Source organism: Ruditapes philippinarum, unplaced genomic scaffold, assembly GCF_026571515.1.
Source record: "Ruditapes philippinarum isolate M1 unplaced genomic scaffold, ASM2657151v2 ctg2490_1_1_1_1, whole genome shotgun sequence".
NCBI lineage: Eukaryota > Metazoa > Mollusca > Bivalvia > Venerida > Veneridae > Ruditapes > Ruditapes philippinarum.
Window position 1 is genome coordinate 89324 of NW_026859887.1, and position 19831 is coordinate 109154.

The window sequence follows — 19831 nt, forward strand, 5'->3', positions numbered from 1 at the left end:
ATGCAAAAAATATTTTCATAGCTTTATCTTTATTTAACCTTTATTAGACAGACTTTTTACCCCACATGATTCTTACATATTATTTACTTTTTATTTCATCATTCTTTTATCTATATTTATATGTTTCTTTTTACTGTCTTAATGTTTCTCTATTCTTAAACCCTTCCTCTAGTCATCTCATTTTGAATGTACACATTTTGTCTGTATCATTTTTTTTATCATAGATTTATTGCTTAATTGTAAAATTAATCCATAACATGTTGTGAAACGAGTGCATTTCATTGATGTAAGGTAATTTAAAATGTAAACATGTTCAATGCAATGTTGTTTTTTTTTTTTTCTAAAAAATTCAGATATTAGAATAATTGTAGTATGTATAAATTCATTGATTTTCCTCCATTTATTAATAGTGTATGAACAGAAGAAAAATATTTTATATAGACCAAAAGGTCATACATTCATGTATATTGTTTTTTTGTAACTGTTGCTTCACTCAAAATGGGTGCAATAACATTGGTTTTTCTGTTTCAGATTAGTTGATACTTTATGAAAGTAAAAAACATATTCTTATATAGGTAAAGACCTATAATTTCAATTACTTTTTAGAGTATGCTCTGTTTAGAATTGATGTGTAAAGCTGTTGTAATACATGTTTTTATTTTTCAAACATTTGAATAATAGAAAAGTTGAGCTGGAAGTATTTTTAGTGTCTCTTAATTGTTACACATACTGCATTATATGTTTTGTTTTCCAGTCAGTCTAAAATAACAAAACTTTGTTTATTTGTTTCATTTTTTTTTGAAATTTGTTTTCATAAAAATATAGATAATGTCTTGCCTATTCTTAATGTGTTGTCTCTTTGTTTTCATATCACTTTTAATAATATATCATCACTAACTTTATTTTAAATGTCTAAGGGCATTGGACATATATTTTGCTCATATCAACCCATGTGGCAGTCATTATATAAGTGTTCAATTTCAAAGTAGGTCTGAATATCAGAGTAGGTTTTTTAAAGGGATACCACTGAGTTTTTTTGAGGTTACGAATCTTTTGATATGTATTTGAGATTCATATACTATTTTATGTAATGTGGTTACCGATATCTTGTGTTCAAAATTTCAGGTCTTTTGCTCAATTAGTTATTTTACAAATGATTATTTTAGTTGTGAAAAATGACCAAATTGAATTTTTAACTTAAATCAGGCAAAGAATCCCACAAAAATACTATTTTTAATTTAACTTTGAGTGTAATTCTTTAGTATCATTTGCATATCTTTCCATTTAAGTGCACAAGTTGATCAATTTTAGAAATTCAATTATGTTTTTAGGCTCTTGGATTCGAGTGGAACTCCTTTAAAAAAATATACAAATAATCTTGTCAATAGGAGGCAAATGCATCTGCATGTATACTTAAATCAAACAATACCATGATCTCGGAATTATTTATTTACCAAAGGGACTATACATCACTGTATATCACACATATTTATTTATTTAATTGGCTGTTTCATATCATATGATATAAATGAATTTTTAGTTTGATTGAGTAACAGTTTTACAAAAATTTAAATGGAGTGTGAGAATATATGCACCTTTTTTTAAGTCAAATTTTTAGGGCCAAAGTTGTTACAATATAACTTTTGAAAATGAACTGTTTTAACAATTATATTGAAGCTTAATGATTTATTATTCTCTATTTGTTTTTACATGTTAAGTCAGTGGCATATCAGTTGAACATTTAACATAATTTATTGCTTACATGGCTGGTCCTCTTTTGGAGGTACCGGTATCTTGCATGAAAAAAATCACCTGAAAGGGACACCAAAACAAGAAATATCTGGAAAATAAAGTCTTTTTAGGGTTTTTTTTGTTCAGAGTGTAATAGATAAGAATGTTTTACATGACTGATAATGATAAATCATCATATGAGCCGCATCATGACAAAACCAACATAGTGCGTTTGCGACCAGCGTGGATCCAGACCAGCCTGCGCATCTGCGCATTCTGATCAGGATCCATGCTGTTCGCTTACTAACCCTATTACAAGTAGAGAAACTGATAGCGAACAGCATGGATCCTGATCAGACTGCGCCGATGTTGGTTTTGTCGTGACACAGCTCATTATATTTTTTACGGATCACAACCTTTTAACTCTGATGGCCAGTTCTGACCACCCTCATGTCCCTATTTCATTCATTATGTAATTTTTCATTTAAAAGGTATTGCAAGGAAACATTTGAATTTTCCGTTCTGACTTTTAATCTTTTAGGTTTCGGCAAGTTAGTGATTTTTAATGTATTTGAACAGTAGTGTTTCAAACTATAAATGCTTGAATGATACACACATGATTCTTAATATTACTAAAATCATGTTTTTAATATTTTAGTTAATGGCCCTTTGAAAATTCGAAATAAGCAATTTTCTTTAGCGGAAACTTGCCATAACATACCAGGGTGTAACTGATATTCGTGATTTATAGCGGATGGAATCAAAATATTTGTGATATAACTACAATTTTTGTCATAATGTGTGATACAGGATTTGTATGTTTGTTATTATGAATTGTTATTTACCACCATTACAATGTTATTTTTACAACATTTCCAGATATGTAGTCATCATACCTTTTTTTGATTCATATAAACAAGAATAAAGTACAAAATATTAATTTATATGTTTTGTTTTTAATTCACATCATTATAGGTTATGTGTCATGCTATGAAAAATTAGCTATTTTCTTGTTATATTTTATATTGTGTATATTAAATAAGTGAGTGAAATATTTGTATTGAATTTCATTTTAAATTTTATTTTGTATTTTCTGATTTCAAAATTAGGCATAAATCTATAAATGATAAAACTAAATTATACCCTTTTTCTTTGTTAAATCTCAAGTAAATTTAGGTGGTCAATTAGAATGTCTCAAATAGGTGACATGTTGTTACAGAGAAGCCAATGTGCTAAAAACCTTTTACACTAGACAAAGAATTGCAAAATGCTTGTTATATTAACATCTGTGATAAACTTTATTCTTTTAAAAAACATAGACAATTAAATTTACAAATAGTGATTAGAAAATATGTAAGTTATTTCTCAAGTATTTTCAGACTTAAGCCAGGTCTTGCAGTTCCGCCTCTCTAGAAATAATGTTTAATTATTGGTCAACTAAGATAAACCAATGGACAGTGAGAGAACCCCTTAAAAGATCCCTTTTCCAGCTGGCAGTATCATTCTGCCTGATTAAACTATATGTGTTAACAAATTAAATAAAAGCTGGAAAAGTGGATTAAACTTTCTTATATTTTTATATCTAGGTAAGTTGTATTTTATTCTATGTACATTTTGTAAATGTTTGATGTTAAACAACTTAAATTTAGTTAAGAACACTTAGCTGTTCTTATTGTGAATATTATGTTAAAAACTTTGTTAAAAACTTCAGGTAACAAGATGTTACTTAATATATTGAATAATATCTATTTTTGTCTTATAAGCAATTCAAGTAAATGAATGTAAAACTTACTTTCATTGATATGTCAGAATTTAAATATTATGTTATTATGTTAGATCATTCTGCCTGATTAAACTATATGTGTTAACAAATTAAATAAAAGCTGGAAAAGTGGATTAAACTTTCTTATATTTTTATATCTAGATATTCCCCATTGTGAAAGATTCTGCCCCGATAAGCGAAGGCAGAACATATGTACAAACAATATACAGTCCGTCCACGTAAAATGTGAAGAAGCGGCTATTATTTCATGATTTATGAATTAGATTAGACACTAGTAAATATGACGAAAATAGTAACAAGAGCGCCAAAATAAGCGTGGATCACTGACTTGTTATCAATTGCTAGAAATAGTCATAAATGTTTGATGCAGAAGTAGGTCACATTTCGGCATTCTATTTTGGACCACAGCAGCACGATTGTACGTAAAAAAACGTTATTTTATTAATATTTCGATATCAATCAAATTCATTATTAATTTTACATAAAAGAACTATTTAAAGACATTGATTTACAACATAATAGTGACGAAAAGATCGAAAGTAGGGGACGAGTTGACCATATTAGGGACGAGTTTACTCTTTGAGGACGAGTTGACCAAAAGTAGGGGACGAGTTGACCAAAAAGGTGACGAGTTGACCAGAGGACGAGTTGACCAGGGGACGAGTTGACCGGATTGCAGGCGGGATATTAAAATAGCAGCATTCGTCTGTCTGTACATATCCACTAACACAACATTCGTGTCAGGACTGTAACTTTGTCAGACATTGAAGGATCTTTAAAGAACTTTGCAAAAATGCCAAGCACTCAGAAACTGCAATGTCCAGAGCTTAGATATTTGGCATGTAACATCACATTGTGGGCATCTACAAAAGCTAGTTTAAACAATATTTTGTTCACAAAATAATACATGGTAGTACATTACAAATAGTATTGAGTTTGTTATACATATATTAACGCATTATGAAAAGAAAAAAAGAACACCACAATATATTTCTTATACATTTTGGAATTTGATATGAAAATAAGTATCAAATACTTATGTTGATTCATCTCCTAAGGTGTTGGAAGAAGAAAGGCTGATATTTGAAAAGTAATGTAATGTGTAAGGATGTATATATATTTAATAATAACTATTATTAGGTTTTGCTGACACAGTGCTTGGAGTTTTGTTCTTAGATAGCGTGGTGTAAATTACTATGGTATACAATAATATCGGGCCGCTACGACGTCGACAATAAAGTTAAAAACAGTTGTATTATCAACATTATTAAGGTTCTCAGATCCGTTAAAAGATTTTGAAAAGTCGTTGGGCAAGGTAAGTTGGATAAGAGGGCTAGTCTGATAGTGTCAAAGATAGGACAGTAGAGAAGATAAAGTCTGGTTGTCTCTATTTCGCCCAATGTGCAGTTTGGTTTAATTTACGCTAAATAGGAAATCTTCGGAAACTTTATATTTTTCTTCTGTAGGACGTTTCTTGGAATATAGTAATACCGTCTGGGACAGTTGTACACAATCAGAAAAACTTAGCATTTTGGCTGTTCAAACAAGCTGCAAGAATAGTCACTGGAGCATAGAAAAATTATATAACGATTTGAAATGGGAAACTTTACCAGAACGAAGGGAAAATCATGAATAAATAATATTGTATAAAATGAAAAACAATATCACACCAGAATATTTTTCTAACCAAACACTAACAAGATATCAACTCCGAAACACTAATGACATTCCTATATATATAACATTCATGCTAGAACTCAGCTATATAAAGACTCCTTTCTACCCTCCGTAATAAGAGATTTGACATTCTGTCTGAAGATGCTAAATCTAGCCCTACCCTAAGAATCTTTAAAAGAAAACTTAACGCAAATATACGTAACCCCCCCCCCCCCATTATGGGGGTCTGTGCTCTAGACCTTATAGTTTCGGAGGAGTGGTAGGCATAATTGCTATATATGTAAGTCTATTTAAAGTAAACGACAGTGTCATTTTTATCCTAGTTGCATGATTGTTATAACTTTTGTAGAGATCCGCTAAACAAAGAAACATGCTTTCCTATATATTAGGACGTTGTTTCTTCATACAATAACGCGTTTAATGTGTTTTCCTACATATGACTGACTGAAAAAATTACCAAAGGGAACAAGTCAATTTTGACCCGTGATACATAACTTTGTAGAGGATGCCAAGTATTTGCTTTGTGCTAAAATATGAGCTTGGACATTACTTTGTGTGTGGGATTTTTTGACATATTTATTATACAAGTCTATGTTCTTTAAGTAAATCCCAGTATAGCCATTATTTTGAACCAAGGGGCAATTTAATATAATTTCTTAAGAGGACCAGTAAGAGATGCTACCTGTCAAATTTCTAAGCTCTTGGAGTTGTAGTTTTGGAGGTAAAGATCGTAGAAGATTTTATTTTAAAAGTATTTCATTAGCATCTGTGACCTACTTGTGAATAAGACTAGCTTTTTTAACTTATGGAGAGGGTAAATTTCTTTGAACTTTGGTCAAAAGCAACCATGTAGCTTACAAATGTTGAGAACGACAAACGACGTGCGACATGCATCATGCTGGCAAAGCTGCCTGCAAAAGACGAAAGTAGAAGAAATTGTTGCAATCTCGATTTATACATTGACAGCAGTGGTAAATGGCTAAATGCAGTCAACTGTACACGTTGAGCCAATCGTTAAGATCAATGTTTTACCAAGTTTAAGCACACTCCTAAAGAGCATTATTGAGAGCTTATTTTCAAAATTAATGTAATTGGTTCAACCAACCACAAAAAAATGAAATAAATTCAAAACATTAGTTGAGAATTTCAACCCGTGTGATATGTTCTACTTTGAAACATAAATAAATGATAAATAAATGGTAAGACTTGTAACTTTATTGAGCATACACTAAAAGCATATAAATACTGGTACGAATATTGCAAATCAATGAGTTATTGTTTAGGACAAAAACGAGTGTATTATAAAATCACGATTGCAAATTTAGAGACAAAAACGTGCACATATTTAAATAGTGACTGAAATTGACAAAATTAGAAATAAGTTCATGAACAATGTACGGTAGAAAAATATTTCCCTTTTTAGAAGATTATCAACTGAAGCATGCAAAGAAATAAACGGGCTGGTATCCGAAGGTGTGGTATTATAATTTGACTTAAAATGGCAATAACGTATTTGTAGACTTAATGATAGCTTTCGGAACTACAAATGTAGTAGGTTTTCTTGATTAGAAAAAAGAAAACTTGTTTATCGCAACTCATCTAACATACCTTGTTTATGAACAAAATACATCTATATGTAAATGGATCTTATATTGACATTTCAAAAGAGGCTTAGAAAAGTTGAATATTACGGTTATCTTACTTAATACATGGGCTTAATTATAATATGCCTATTTTTAATTATGTTGATGTGCGTGCCTGTATTAATGTGTTTATTTCAAATACAAAAGTAACAAAGAAAAAATGTATAATAATATCACATAAAGTAATACAGTCTCATTTATCACAAAATAATTTTATTGTAAAATATAAAATACATTTTAAGAAAAAAAATATGTGTAAATATAAATGTACTTTATAAATATACTTTATGAAAACCAAACAATTATATAAATTGTAAAAAATAGATAATACTAAAGCACCTGGAAGAAAGAACATAAAAGAAAAAAAACATTATTGATATAATATGTATTACATAAATACATGTACCTATAATAACATAGTTTTATTTGTGTTTACTAAGAACACGCTATTTTCATCGTTGTAAAAAGATTAGCGTAGAAAGTAAATAAATGTACTTATCATTTATCACATTTTAACATATCACAGAACAGAGGTCACAATAAACAAAATGCATATATTTATGTCAATCAATATAAATGCACCAACGTCTACAAATTAAAAACAAAACTAATGATATATAGTTTTAGCTTGATAACAAAGCTGTTTTCCAAAAGTCTTAACAAGTATGCAAAATTAACAAGTGTTTTGCTAACTAAATTTAGCTATTACAGATAGTCAATTTAATCTTCGAATTTGATTTAATGATCTCAAATAAGTTTATACGTCTTCATCATCCTCGTCCTCTTCCTCGTCGGAAGTGTCACCAGTTGTTTCTCCAAACAAGTCCTCATATTCACTATCAACAATCGATTTCACATCCCTGCCACTTATTTTCAAAACAACGAGTTCGGGAAACTCATGCACGCCAATGGTAATCAATTGACCACTCATGACAACATTGACAACCTCTATTCGTGTATCGGGTGTAAAAACAGCTAGGAGGGTAGCATTTTCCAAGTCCCATACAGAAATATCTCCTGCGAAAACAACAGCACGTTTTCCGTTATTGAGAGTAAATATTTTGCTTCCAACACTAAACTCCAAACTGTCGTAACCCTTTATTCTTTTCATTGCATCAGGTGTTTTTCTGTTTGGATCCCATATTCTCAATTCCTTGTTGGCTTTTCCAAAAACGACTCTGGAACCGTCATCAGTGATAGCTATAGCAAGAACATCAATTTCGTTCTTTAGTCGTTTCTTCACTTGTCCTGATTCCGTATCCCACAACGTTACATAGCTCACTTTCGATGTTTCGTCATAGTTTGCATGTACAAGACAACTACCATCATAACTCAGTGCAGCAACATGAAGAAACAGCATAGAGCTACTGCTTTCTAATGTTTTTGTATGCAGTTTAGAACCGACATTGAAGACGCATAAGTGGTGAGCAAAGAACGATGCAACGATAACATTCAAGTCTCCACTTATAATAAATTGTTCAAATCCGTTCTTCTTTTCCTTAAGAATTTCTTCAAGATTCTTTCTTTCTTCCTCACGTGCCTTCTCTCGGCGTTTCTGCCTAGCAGCGTTACTTTCTGTTCTTCTATCCCAAGGGGTGAGTTTCGCTGTGCTTGCTCTTAGTTGAAGGGAGTGTTCAAGATCGGCTTCTTTTACACCATTTCTAAGATCAGTGTCTTTTAGCTTAGGTCGTATCCGGAATAACTCTTTCCCAGTAGCTAAACTCCAGATGATAAAGTGGTTTCTTGTCTCAGCAGGTCCCAATAAAGTTTCGTCATCCAGTAGGACATACTCGTGTGCAGGAGATGGCACAATGAAACACTGAGTGAGTTTCTGAACGTAACGCTTCGCACGAAGATCGTATACCAATACCGTCTTGAATACTGGTTTTGAATCCTTCAGACCCTTCTCTGTCAAAATGACAACTTTGCAGTTTCTTATTAATACAACATCAGAATGCTCTGAGAGTCCACGCTCTATCCGGACAGCGCTTGCAAGACATTTTGCTTTTGCAACATTCCAAATACTTATTGGCCCATGATTAACCTGTCTGGCAATCGCGTAGCGTGGATTATCTATCATCGGATGGATTTCAGCAACACCTAAAGATCTTTTCATTTTTGGCATTGGCTGATTGATATATTTACTAATATTCCAGATTTTCAGAGTGCTATCACCTTTTTGAGCAGTCAGACAATACCGAAAGTCCGCGCATGCGCCAACTGTAGACACTCCAGAATGTTTTGCGAGATGTTTGTGGTCTTCTGTTTCAAGATTCCAAATAGCTATATTTGAAGAATTGCTCGTTTCAGAAGCACATATTACTATCGCATGGGAACCAACAAGATTGATATGCATTTCTGTGATAATATCTTGTGTACATCCTCGAATGCTGCGTAAATACTTCCCTTTCTTTGCATCAAACATTTCAAGTTGATGAATCTCGTGAAGTTTCATGTAGTGTTGTCTGCAAGCCAAGATCATGTAGTCACGCGTGATTGCCAAAGCAACTATGGAGGAAGAATCGTCATGGCATTTAAGTTTATGTAGAATTTTACCAGTCCGTGCATGTTGAATGATGGCTGAGTTTGCTCCCCTAAATGCAAGTAACACATAGTCGCCGTAAGAATTAGGAGCAAGTACAACAGCATTGTCACTAAACACACGCTCACCTTCAACCTTCGTTTCACATATATGTCTGAAATTATCACTGAGGTCCCATGTTTTCAGAGCGTTCACGCCGTCAAAGAAAGCAACAAGGAGTTTTCCTTCACCAGCAATGCTTAAAACAGGAGGATCTAAATACTGATCAACGACTAAACAACATTCTTTATCAACAAGTGACCATACTTTTATTATGCTACCTTCTACTGACACGACGAATTTGTTATTAAAGGCAGTTCGAAGTTTTGATACATTTTCCCCAAAGTTATCAATTGTCGATGTTACTTTTCCGCTCTTTAAATCCCACACCTTTAACGTATTGTCTGCTGATGCAGTCAAAGCTCTTTGTGCATCTGTTGTCGTTGTTACTGCAGTAATAAGTTTCGTGTGACCTGACAGGAGATCATACAGTATCCCTCCAGGTTCTGTCAGACAACCTATAGACGGTACAAGTGCTGGAATTGACGTATTCTTTGCTTGCGTAACCATCGAATGTATAAACGGGTAGCGAGGGGGATCACCGGGTGTCGAAGGAACATCTCTGTTAACAATTCCCTGTAGTCTCCCAATGATTTGACCAGCAAGTTGCCGTGGATCTCGTTGTATTGCAGTAGCAGACAGCTGTAGAGTATCTGACATTAACTTGAGATCAAGATCAGACGGCTCCATTTCAAGGCCAATATGATACTCTTCTACCAGACCTCGAAGAGAGGTTCCACATAATTTAGCAAGCACCCATTCAAAATTGCACATTGTTTCAGTTTTATACTGCTGTAATAAACTTGACAAAAGTAAATGATGTGGGAGCTCATTGATTTTTCTAAGATTGTAAACACGTGAGGAACTTTCGCCCACCACCGGATCTTTTCTTTCCCAGTACAGTGGTTGGTCCGACACGTAACGCAACGCACCCTTGTCATTTCCAGGATATGGTTTTGGTTTGCTGGCCCATGTACCAAGGAAGTATTCTGCCATTAACTTATGGTATGAAGGAGCCTTATCACGTTGTATCAGATACCTTTCTCTTGCAGCCTCGAAGAAATGAGAATGAGACCATTGCAACGTTTTAACGTTGTCGGCCTTTACTTCCTTTATATATAAATGCAATTCGGCTCGTAGGCGGTACCATAGCGCGTTAGGGACACGTCTTCGAACCAAGTTATAATGCGGCGTAATTTCGCCCATTACTGCGTCATCTAAAGATAGAAGATCTAACATTTCGTGTTCAGTTACTCCGTTCCGTGATGCTGCTATGTACCCTATCGACCTTCTAACAAGCGCTTCTCCATATTTTATTTCTAACTGACCAAATTTGATTGCTGCCATCTTTTTCACGGAATCTGGCAATTTGGATTCCTGAACATTAGTGTATGACGACCATTTTAAGGCTTCGTGGAACAAAAGTTTTAAGAACAAAGGAGTAGGACATTTTTTCATGACGTTGAATATAATATCAAATTGTTCTTGAGTTAGATTATGATTTTCTACATTGCACCAGTGATTCAAAATGACCATTGTGTCGGATTCTAGTAATTCCGGAATTTCTAAGAAAACGTCTGCATTGTCGCCTAGCAACATCTTAAGACTTGGCATACAGTCAAACTTTTCATCAGGTAGACTCGAAACGATAAGGTGAACATTATCTGGCAAAGTCTTTGGTAACCATGCTAATTTACGACCATCGTGATCATCTGTAAGAAAGTAATAAATATTCTTCGATAATTCAAAACGTCTTATATATGCTTTTGGACAAACTTTAACTTTAAAGACATGTTTTGTCGCATTTAAGTGACGCAACTGTTCCTTACGTTTACTTTCATTGCTCACAGAAATACGTGACATTGGACTGGTATGTATATTATCACGTTATCCGCTGAAATTTTGTTATGGACTTTGAAACTGTCAACTGTAAGTATAAGGGACTCTGTATCATAAAGTAAACAATAATTAAATAGCCGAAAATATAACAAGTCGATATGATGCATGGATATGAAGATTTGCTTTTATTATATATTATTGTTGGTATAGATTAATAATTTTTGCTGCTGGCACTCAAATGGTCAGATTTTTTCTTCTATATCCAGCGATTTGCAAATCTACTACGATACATTATTTACAAGCGACAAAATGAAAGTGACTGAATATTCCTGTAAAGGGAGAGTATGCCTGGTTTACTGAATGTTTGCCAAAAATAACGATAACCTGTACCTTATTTTAGTCTTCCTATCTGCTCTCCCAAAAAAAAATCTTTTTAAATTCATTTCATTTTTATCTCTGTATTTATATCCTGAATATTCTTCACTCATGTACATTTTGTTAAAAGCACTACTTACCATCCAACCTATCCAAAGCATCAATAAATAAAACCAGCGGTTTTTGTTTACTAGCTAGGCCCAATCGTTGTGAGAAGTCGTTGATCAAACCAACATAGTCCTAAAATACAGGTAATATCATATATGTAGTTTTATTTCTACTATAAATAGCGGTATAACCAGTTGAAATATAACAAACCTATTTTCTAGATATTTCATTTATCACAACCACTTCCGATGCGATTCAATGCTAGCCAAAGATAACCACTTCTGTGGCGATTCAATAATAGTAAAAAAAATAACCACTTCAAATGTGATTCATTTATAGCTGATTCATTTTTTGCCAAAGATGACCATTTCCGAGACGATATTTCAAATCAAATTAAATCATGCCCAATAATTTAATTAACGACAATAATACCTCTTGTAAAACGATTCACATAAGTGTATGGAATATTGATAAACTATTCACAGTTGACAAAACTGCATGAATGATGTTTTTAAAGATGAACGGTTAAATGTCGAAAAAAGGTAAGAATGAAATTGTGAAATTAAGAATAAAATAGTTTTCTCTTTCTTTTTTATTTTATTGTTGTTCTCCTATGTACATGTACATGTACCTATTCTCCTATGTACATCTACCTATTATATTTTATCTCTAAATTACTAAGTTTGCAGTGATATCAATGTATTTCTCATTGGCCTTACTTACCGTCAAGTTTAAACATTAAAGATGTTTTGATATTTAGTATGCGTTTGGATTTCAATTTAATCAAATGCAATCTAACATATTTTAGTTTATAATCTCAAGCAATTTCTTGAAGAGAAGTTACAAAATTGCAAACCGATTGCAGTTTTTGAATGCGGAATGATTTTGTCACGTCTCGAATCTTTTTTTGCAAAACATTAATTCGGTCTAAGTTATAAAGGCTATAATAATTTCATATTGAAAACTTGAGCAGGGCACTTTTGGGCCTTACGGTTGACTTTTGGAATAGGAAATTAAATTAATAACAACTTATTAAGGTACATATTAGCATATCGTTGTATGTTTTATAAATTAATTAAACTAAGATATTCCTGTACACTTTATATTGATATTATACACGACCAAACCCAGTATCAATAAAACTTAATATACCATTAAATTTACCTACACAATTAGAATGGTGGTGTTTTATTTGCTTAATACACAATGGAATAACCTCAAGTTAATTATTACAGTAAATAACGATATTTACATATATTATTTTTTTGAATAAGATTTGAACTTACGGTTGGTATCTGACTCGAGTCCCCATTGTAGATATGACACAGTTGTTGACATATATTGTGAAGCAAATTTCGTACATTCATAGACTCTTTAGTGGAACCAACAGACCGTACGACAACTGCAATATCTTGCCTGTAAAAAGAATACTAAAGATAATATATCAATTTGAAATAGTTTGCTCACATATTTAAAAATGTATTTTACATGATTACAATTCCCTAACTATTTTTAATTAATAGCGTATCAATGTTATTAACTATTTAAAGTACTAAAGAGTTTGTTGATCTCACTTTAAAAAAGACTGAAGTTGAAAATATAGATAGCTCTTCCTCATTTGAATTTAGAAAAAAAATATCAAAACATTGATGGCCTGTTAAAAATTTGTTGTTTTTTTTCTTGTTGGATCGTCATTTTTATTTTACAGTACGAAATTATTATAATTTGTTTCTCATAAAGTATGATGGTCCAATAATGAATTGGATAAGGATGATTTTACACAGAAAGGCAACTGTTTCTTTCTTAATTACTTTGCAAATATTTTTTGTTTTCAAAAATGGCCACAAATATGCATGTATGAGTTACAAATGTATTACCCTCTTAGCCATTTATGTGTTTCTTTCGCTGCTTTAGCAAGCACTGATGATTTTCCACAACCTGGCTTCCCGTGTACAACAAGAACTGAACGACACGCGGACCGGATGTAGGATTTCATCACGTGAAGCGTTTCCTTCATTCCTTGAAAATGTTGAGATCTGAAACCATATTCATGAAAACCATGATTATCGAGTTTAAACTCTATTTTTACTGCTTTCAAAGAATGTTTCATTAAAGAAAATTTGAAATCTTTATAAAGCTATTTACGATTTTAAGTCATCCCAAAATTACTGTTTTCTGGTTGATATAACATGGAATCACGACTATTAAACCCTTAAAGTATCATACACTGTTGTCAATTTTATTGCGCTTATGCCCTACGCAAAATGCGCATGTATGAAATGCAACATTGGTTGCTATGGAAGAATCGTATTGTAAAATAGTCTATAAAAATGTAAAATCCTCCTTGTTTTATTCCATAATAGTGTCATGATTTCTTAGGAAGAGAGATAAAGACTTTTATAGAGTTACCTCTGCTGGTAAAATAAAACATGTTCCGAAACCTCATCAAAAAGTTCAGGACATTTGTCAGCTTGGCTTTCTTCTTTGAATCCTTCCAGCAGACGTCTTTTGATGACGTCACACACATGCTTTCCTAGTCGGTCCAAGTATGTTTGATGCATTCGATCGCCGCCAATACGGACACCACCTGGTGCCCAAGAGGTTTGGAATGGTAGAATATACTGGTCCGATACCTGAAAAAGTGGCGGTTTCGTTAACTTAACTTTTACCTTTAAAAACCTTTATAAAGCTGTTTCAATGGAGGCTGTATGTACAGCTACACACAAATTTATCAGAAAAATAAGAATGGGGAGGGTAGACTAACACCGAATTGTGTTATTTTAAGTTTACTTAAAATAGTGGTTCCGGCATATTCAATATCTTCATCGGGTTAACAATATTATTAGAAGAACGAACAGAAGAGCATTGAACTTAAAGAAGAGATCCTGTGTCTCCACTTACTACAGCTTATGTTGGAGTCATATACAAAATACTGGGCAATTCTATAGAGCTCTCTTTTGTGTTCCGTAGATAAGTATATACTTCTGTCAGAATGAATCTCTCGAATATAATGATTAAAGTTTATCAAAAAGGTTTCCAATGCACCAGTTATAAATCTAGATACAATCATTGAATTATGTAACCTTTTGAGGTATTATTTCTTGTTTGATTTTTCTGAGTCTATTGAAAACATTATAATCTCGTCTGTGTGGCTTTCCTGGCGTCACATCCGCATATTCGTCTGCTCGTAAATCATCAAGGTTCTCGTCAATGTCATCTATCTCGCGAGAAATCACGACACATTGTTCTAAACCAGTGTCATGCTCTTGAAGTATACGGGTAAGTTCTAGATCCAACACTGAAAATACAGATGATAAAAATATAAATAGTTAATGTATGGATTTCAGTGGCACACTTAATTAAACTATAAAGCTTAAATATTTGAAAAGGAATAGATTAGGAATACAATAAGTATTCGTAGGATTACACGTACTTTTTCACAAGCGTTTTCAAGCGAGTTGTTTTGCCATTATTATGACTATTTCATTTAATACCATTATTACATCAAGGCATCTTGTGATTAGTTCAAGTCATTTTATTGCATACATCGGAGTTTGTTTTTGTACAAGTTCTGAAAATGTATAATACCGGATGTGTTACGTATTTACTATTTTATCGTTTCTATGTTACACATTGTGGAATCTAGGAAAATGCATGATAAACTACGCAAAAGATAATGATATCGACAACTTACGTGATTTCTTGTATTTTGTTTGTCCGTAATGGTTGATCATTTGCAGAAGTCTTGATTGAACATCATACCAAACCTGCTTAGCATACTCTCTTTTGGTGGCATCGCCTTTACCAAAATCTTTTAAAACTGAGCTAAAAACAACAATAGTTTGACATAAAAAATAATGGTTATCAACACACTATAATGCTTTCTGTAAAAGAATTTATAATTTTCAATATCATATTTCAAATCATATTCGATTTTGAATCGGAAAAGTATAAGATAGCTTAAGGATTTTTTAACTTTGGTCACTTCAAAATAATGGCAATCTTTTTAGCAAATTTTCTTGTTTGACTTTCATTCGAAATAGAATGTATTTGAACTATAATGCGGTATTTGATCAAACGACCTTTCTGTGGACTTATGCACCTTAAAGATTAACATTACCTTATGTTTTGCAGCTTGTAGACAGGCGGCACAGAATTCTCATCTAATCTATACCAGGTATCAAGCAATGATGGGTCAGGTAACTGACTTTCCTCATCTTTTAAAGCCTTTATCAACAGTTGTTCCTTCTTCCCATCTTCTTTCTTATGCGTTTTCTCTACTACCACTTGCTGGCCACTTGTTTCATCGCCGCCATTCATCATGAGAACACTTTCGCCATCTCCTTGCGACTGTTCTTGAAGCACATTGCGTTCTCTAGCAGATGATGGATTTTCTATGAATGCTATTTGCTCGTTGATTCTTGCTTTGTTTGCGTTTGTGTAAGAAGTGACGGCATTATAGATATATTCAAATTCATCGATATGTAAAATAGATGGAAGTAAAGCTTCACCATAGCGGTCCGTTAGAATAACCTAAAATAATATAAATGATGAAACTGTCGATAGTACAAAATGGAAACAATTTTATTACACCAATTGACAACGAACACAGTCAATTTTATGTTAGCCTTGCATACGAATAAGGGTAGAGAAACCCCTAATTTTTTGTAATGGACTTTTTATGCTTTGAATTTCAGAATGTCCATAGTCATATAAAGGTTTGTTGCAATGAAGATAAAGAAATAATTTTGTAACAAAGGAACAAATTCTGCTCAGACTGAACCTAGCTGAACTAAGAACGTTTGATAAATCTTACTTTCGCCAGTTCGTGCGATTACATAATGCAATAATAACAAGTAAAACACATTTATAATATGCAATTTGAGTCAATTTTGATTTTCGATCTAATAAATAATTACCACAGTGTTAATGCTTTGAAGATGATCCTCCGTACATCGATTCACATTTGACAGACACATATCTGGGATACCATGATCGTCTGCAAGAGCGTCTCCGAGACCCCAATGTGGGTCAATCACTTGTAGCTCTCTACCATGAAGAACACAAAGGTTACGAAGCTCCGGAAACATTCGCTCTGCCAAAATAGTACGTTCAGCCTCTGAATCTGTAAACATGAAAGACAGGTAAAGTGGATATAACATTTCAAAGATAAGCTGTGCATTACTTCATGAATAAGTTTTGTGCTATCGCAAAAATAAATACAAAATAGAATCTGATATCTAAGTTGGTCTGACTAGTAACACAAACATATTTCTTATCACTGTAGTGTCAAATCCATTTTGTTTTTGTAGACTTAACACATTCCTTAGCATGTAACATTATTAAAAGAATTTAAAATTTTTTCACCTGAAAACCCAGAGCACACGTACAACTTTATTGTCTTGTTTATTGTTGGGCAGTTAACATGCACTTCACCATTAAGAATCCTTTGAATTTTGTCACCAAAACTAAGTCTCGTCTGCTCACGCGTCATCGGACGCAGCACGTGCGGCGTCTGTATAGGACTTATATCCATGTGTCTAAAACTTTGTTCTGCGTATTTAGTTTTTAGTCTAGTTAAGTCAAACACTTCGTCATTAGTCTGTTGACTTTGAATTGTTTCGCTATCAGAGTCATTATTCACAGAATTTGGGGAAACTGCCCCATCCAAATGATCGCCATTTATATCGCCGTTTTGATTTATATCCGGGAACTGCACCCTTCCGTTTGGTAAGTTTTGCTTCCCATCGTTAGTATTTCCATTTTTCTTTGGTATTTCCGGAAACGACTTTTCAGTCCTCGATGATGGCTCATTATCTCCACCCGCTTTTGCACCTGTTTCAGTGTATTTGTGGAAAATGTCCTTCTTTTTCTGAAATGTAAAATAGTAAACCAAGGTAACGTAGGGCTCTCCTGTTTCTTATTTTTTCAATCATAATAGTATATTTGTATAACATATTAACTTTGTCAAGTTACAGGTGTTAATTAACAGCAAAAAATTTATGTATTTACAACCAGCCAATAGTATGATAATAAAGTTATAAACATTTGTATATATTATGTGATAGATTTTATGTTTCTCTCATTACTTTTTCTATTAAACTTCAATAACGACTTTTAACTGATGTGCTTTCCATAAGAAGGTTCAATTACTTAGTATCATGAACTTTTAACTATTACCTCATATTGATATCGAATTCCATTCATTTAGATAAAGGACTTGAGAGAATATATGTCAATCAGAATAATCTAATTTTGCTTATCCATTATGTTATATATCTTTGTTATATTTTTCACAAAGCCTTTATTCATGACATGTTATAAATATACCTGTTTGCCGTGTTTTCCTTCCCAGGGATTATAGCCCTTGCCGTGTCGCCCGCTCAAGTCCTCTGACATCGCCTCCTCCATCTTCTTCAATCGCCTCTCAAACCGATGCATCAGTTGCCGCTGGAAACAAAAAAAGCACACCGCTCAGTATATCTTTTATCATTTTAATCATTTGTGCACCGTATTAGAACACAGAAGGACAGAATAATGAATAACTGCAAAAGTCTCACGAATAATTTACAGAATGGTCATATTTTACAAGACATTTTAGTTGTGTATAAATTGTTTACCAGATGCTTAAATGAAATTCAAAAGAAAACTTTAATTCAAAACTGATTCGTAAACGCAACAGTTTTCCCTCCTTATTAAATCAATCAGTTTTCTTCTATATGTCGAGTTGTTTTTTGGCTTAGATGTACTACATGATGTAAGGATCATAAATACTTTCATCACTGATAGATCTATTGCATTTTTCCCATATAATGTAAGAGAGTTTAAACATGTAACATTCAAAGAATGTGCCAAAGGAAAAAACATTTCATTATGGCGATACACTGTTATTTACTACATACAACAATAGCAATTAGCTATGCTTAAATCAATTAAGTTCGGAATATTATGCAAATAAGTTATTAGTAATTTAACAAAGAACTGCTTCAATATCCGTGTTTGTATTGCCTTTTGTTACGAAAGATTTTAGTAATTCTACATTACCTTCAGGTGATGTTTGACTTTGTTGTCCACTTCAATACTGACTTTGTCGTAGTGCTTCTTCCAATGACTATCGGCGGACTGATCAAAGGAAAATACAATTATATTATTGTCTCAGAAAAAAAAATGCTTTGAACAGTTAAGCCCACTATGCCTAAGAAATGCTTAGTTTGTATTTCTTAAATGCTTTTTTATTTTCGGCGCTCAGTTAAAGTTTCAAAAAAGTTTATTGACCACTTTCTTGCTCCATCTTTCACTTCTGTTGCTTTCAAATCTTTAGCAATGTACAGTTAAAGTAATTAAGTTTTTTTGTATGGAAATCAAAATATTGTGTGTCTTACATTTTGCTACTTTTATGTGAAATAATTTCGCATTCCACGCAACTTTCTTCAAACGAAAGTATATAACACGTTTGAGAAACTTTTTTTTAAACATTATGTAAGACTCTTGTTTGCTCTTTCTGAAGAAAGAAAAATGTTTCTGGGACATAATGCACCTTCATATTTTAAGTTTATAAACATATACATTTAACTCGGTTGTGACACATTTCTCGGAACTTATAATAGATCATTTTCAAATCCGCTCCCTTGAATTCTTGTATTGTTAAATACTGGTATCATATAAAAAAAAAACATGACTCTGACTCAAGTAGACCTTAAATCCACGACCCCTAGGTAAAAAGGTAGACATATTTGGGCAGTTAAAAGATGGTGTCTGTAACATGATTGAAATGAAAACGTTGTAGGTTTAGTCAGATTGAACTTTTGACTAGTGCTATTTCTTGTGGGGAAACTTTGTTCACTAACTACTGAATATCTCTTTTGTTTAATGAATAATCTGTCAAATCAATATTGATATATAGTGGGGGACTGATGTTTTCAGACGGCAGTGTTTAAGTTATTTTCTTTAACTTCTTTATTTTAATATTTTTGTAAATTTCATATGTTAATAATATAAAAAGTTTTAGCAAGAACGACTTATATTTCTCATCGA

The 19831-nt window shown here is 32.7% G+C and overlaps 1 protein-coding gene across 3 annotated transcripts in view; it reads right to left on the reverse strand.

Moving 5' to 3' along the window:
- Positions 1-6391: 6391 nt before the first annotated feature.
- The window catches only part of LOC132758201 (uncharacterized), a 38396-nt gene continuing 24956 nt past the window's right edge, over positions 6392-19831 (reverse strand). For all 3 annotated transcript variants that reach the window (XM_060749756.1, XM_060749757.1, XM_060749755.1), the window contains exons 3-14: positions 18842-18919; positions 18128-18247; positions 17165-17669; positions 16717-16922; positions 15918-16330; positions 15492-15622; positions 14881-15095; positions 14207-14430; positions 13675-13833; positions 13084-13213; positions 11830-11929; positions 6392-11187 (exon numbers count right to left, since the gene is read on the reverse strand). In XM_060749756.1, coding sequence (XP_060605739.1) covers positions 7592-11187; positions 11830-11929; positions 13084-13213; positions 13675-13833; positions 14207-14430; positions 14881-15095; positions 15492-15622; positions 15918-16330; positions 16717-16922; positions 17165-17669; positions 18128-18247; positions 18842-18919 — 5877 coding nt within the window. In that variant the 3' untranslated portion in view covers positions 6392-7591. The remainder of the gene's footprint in view (positions 11188-11829; positions 11930-13083; positions 13214-13674; positions 13834-14206; positions 14431-14880; positions 15096-15491; positions 15623-15917; positions 16331-16716; positions 16923-17164; positions 17670-18127; positions 18248-18841; positions 18920-19831) is intronic.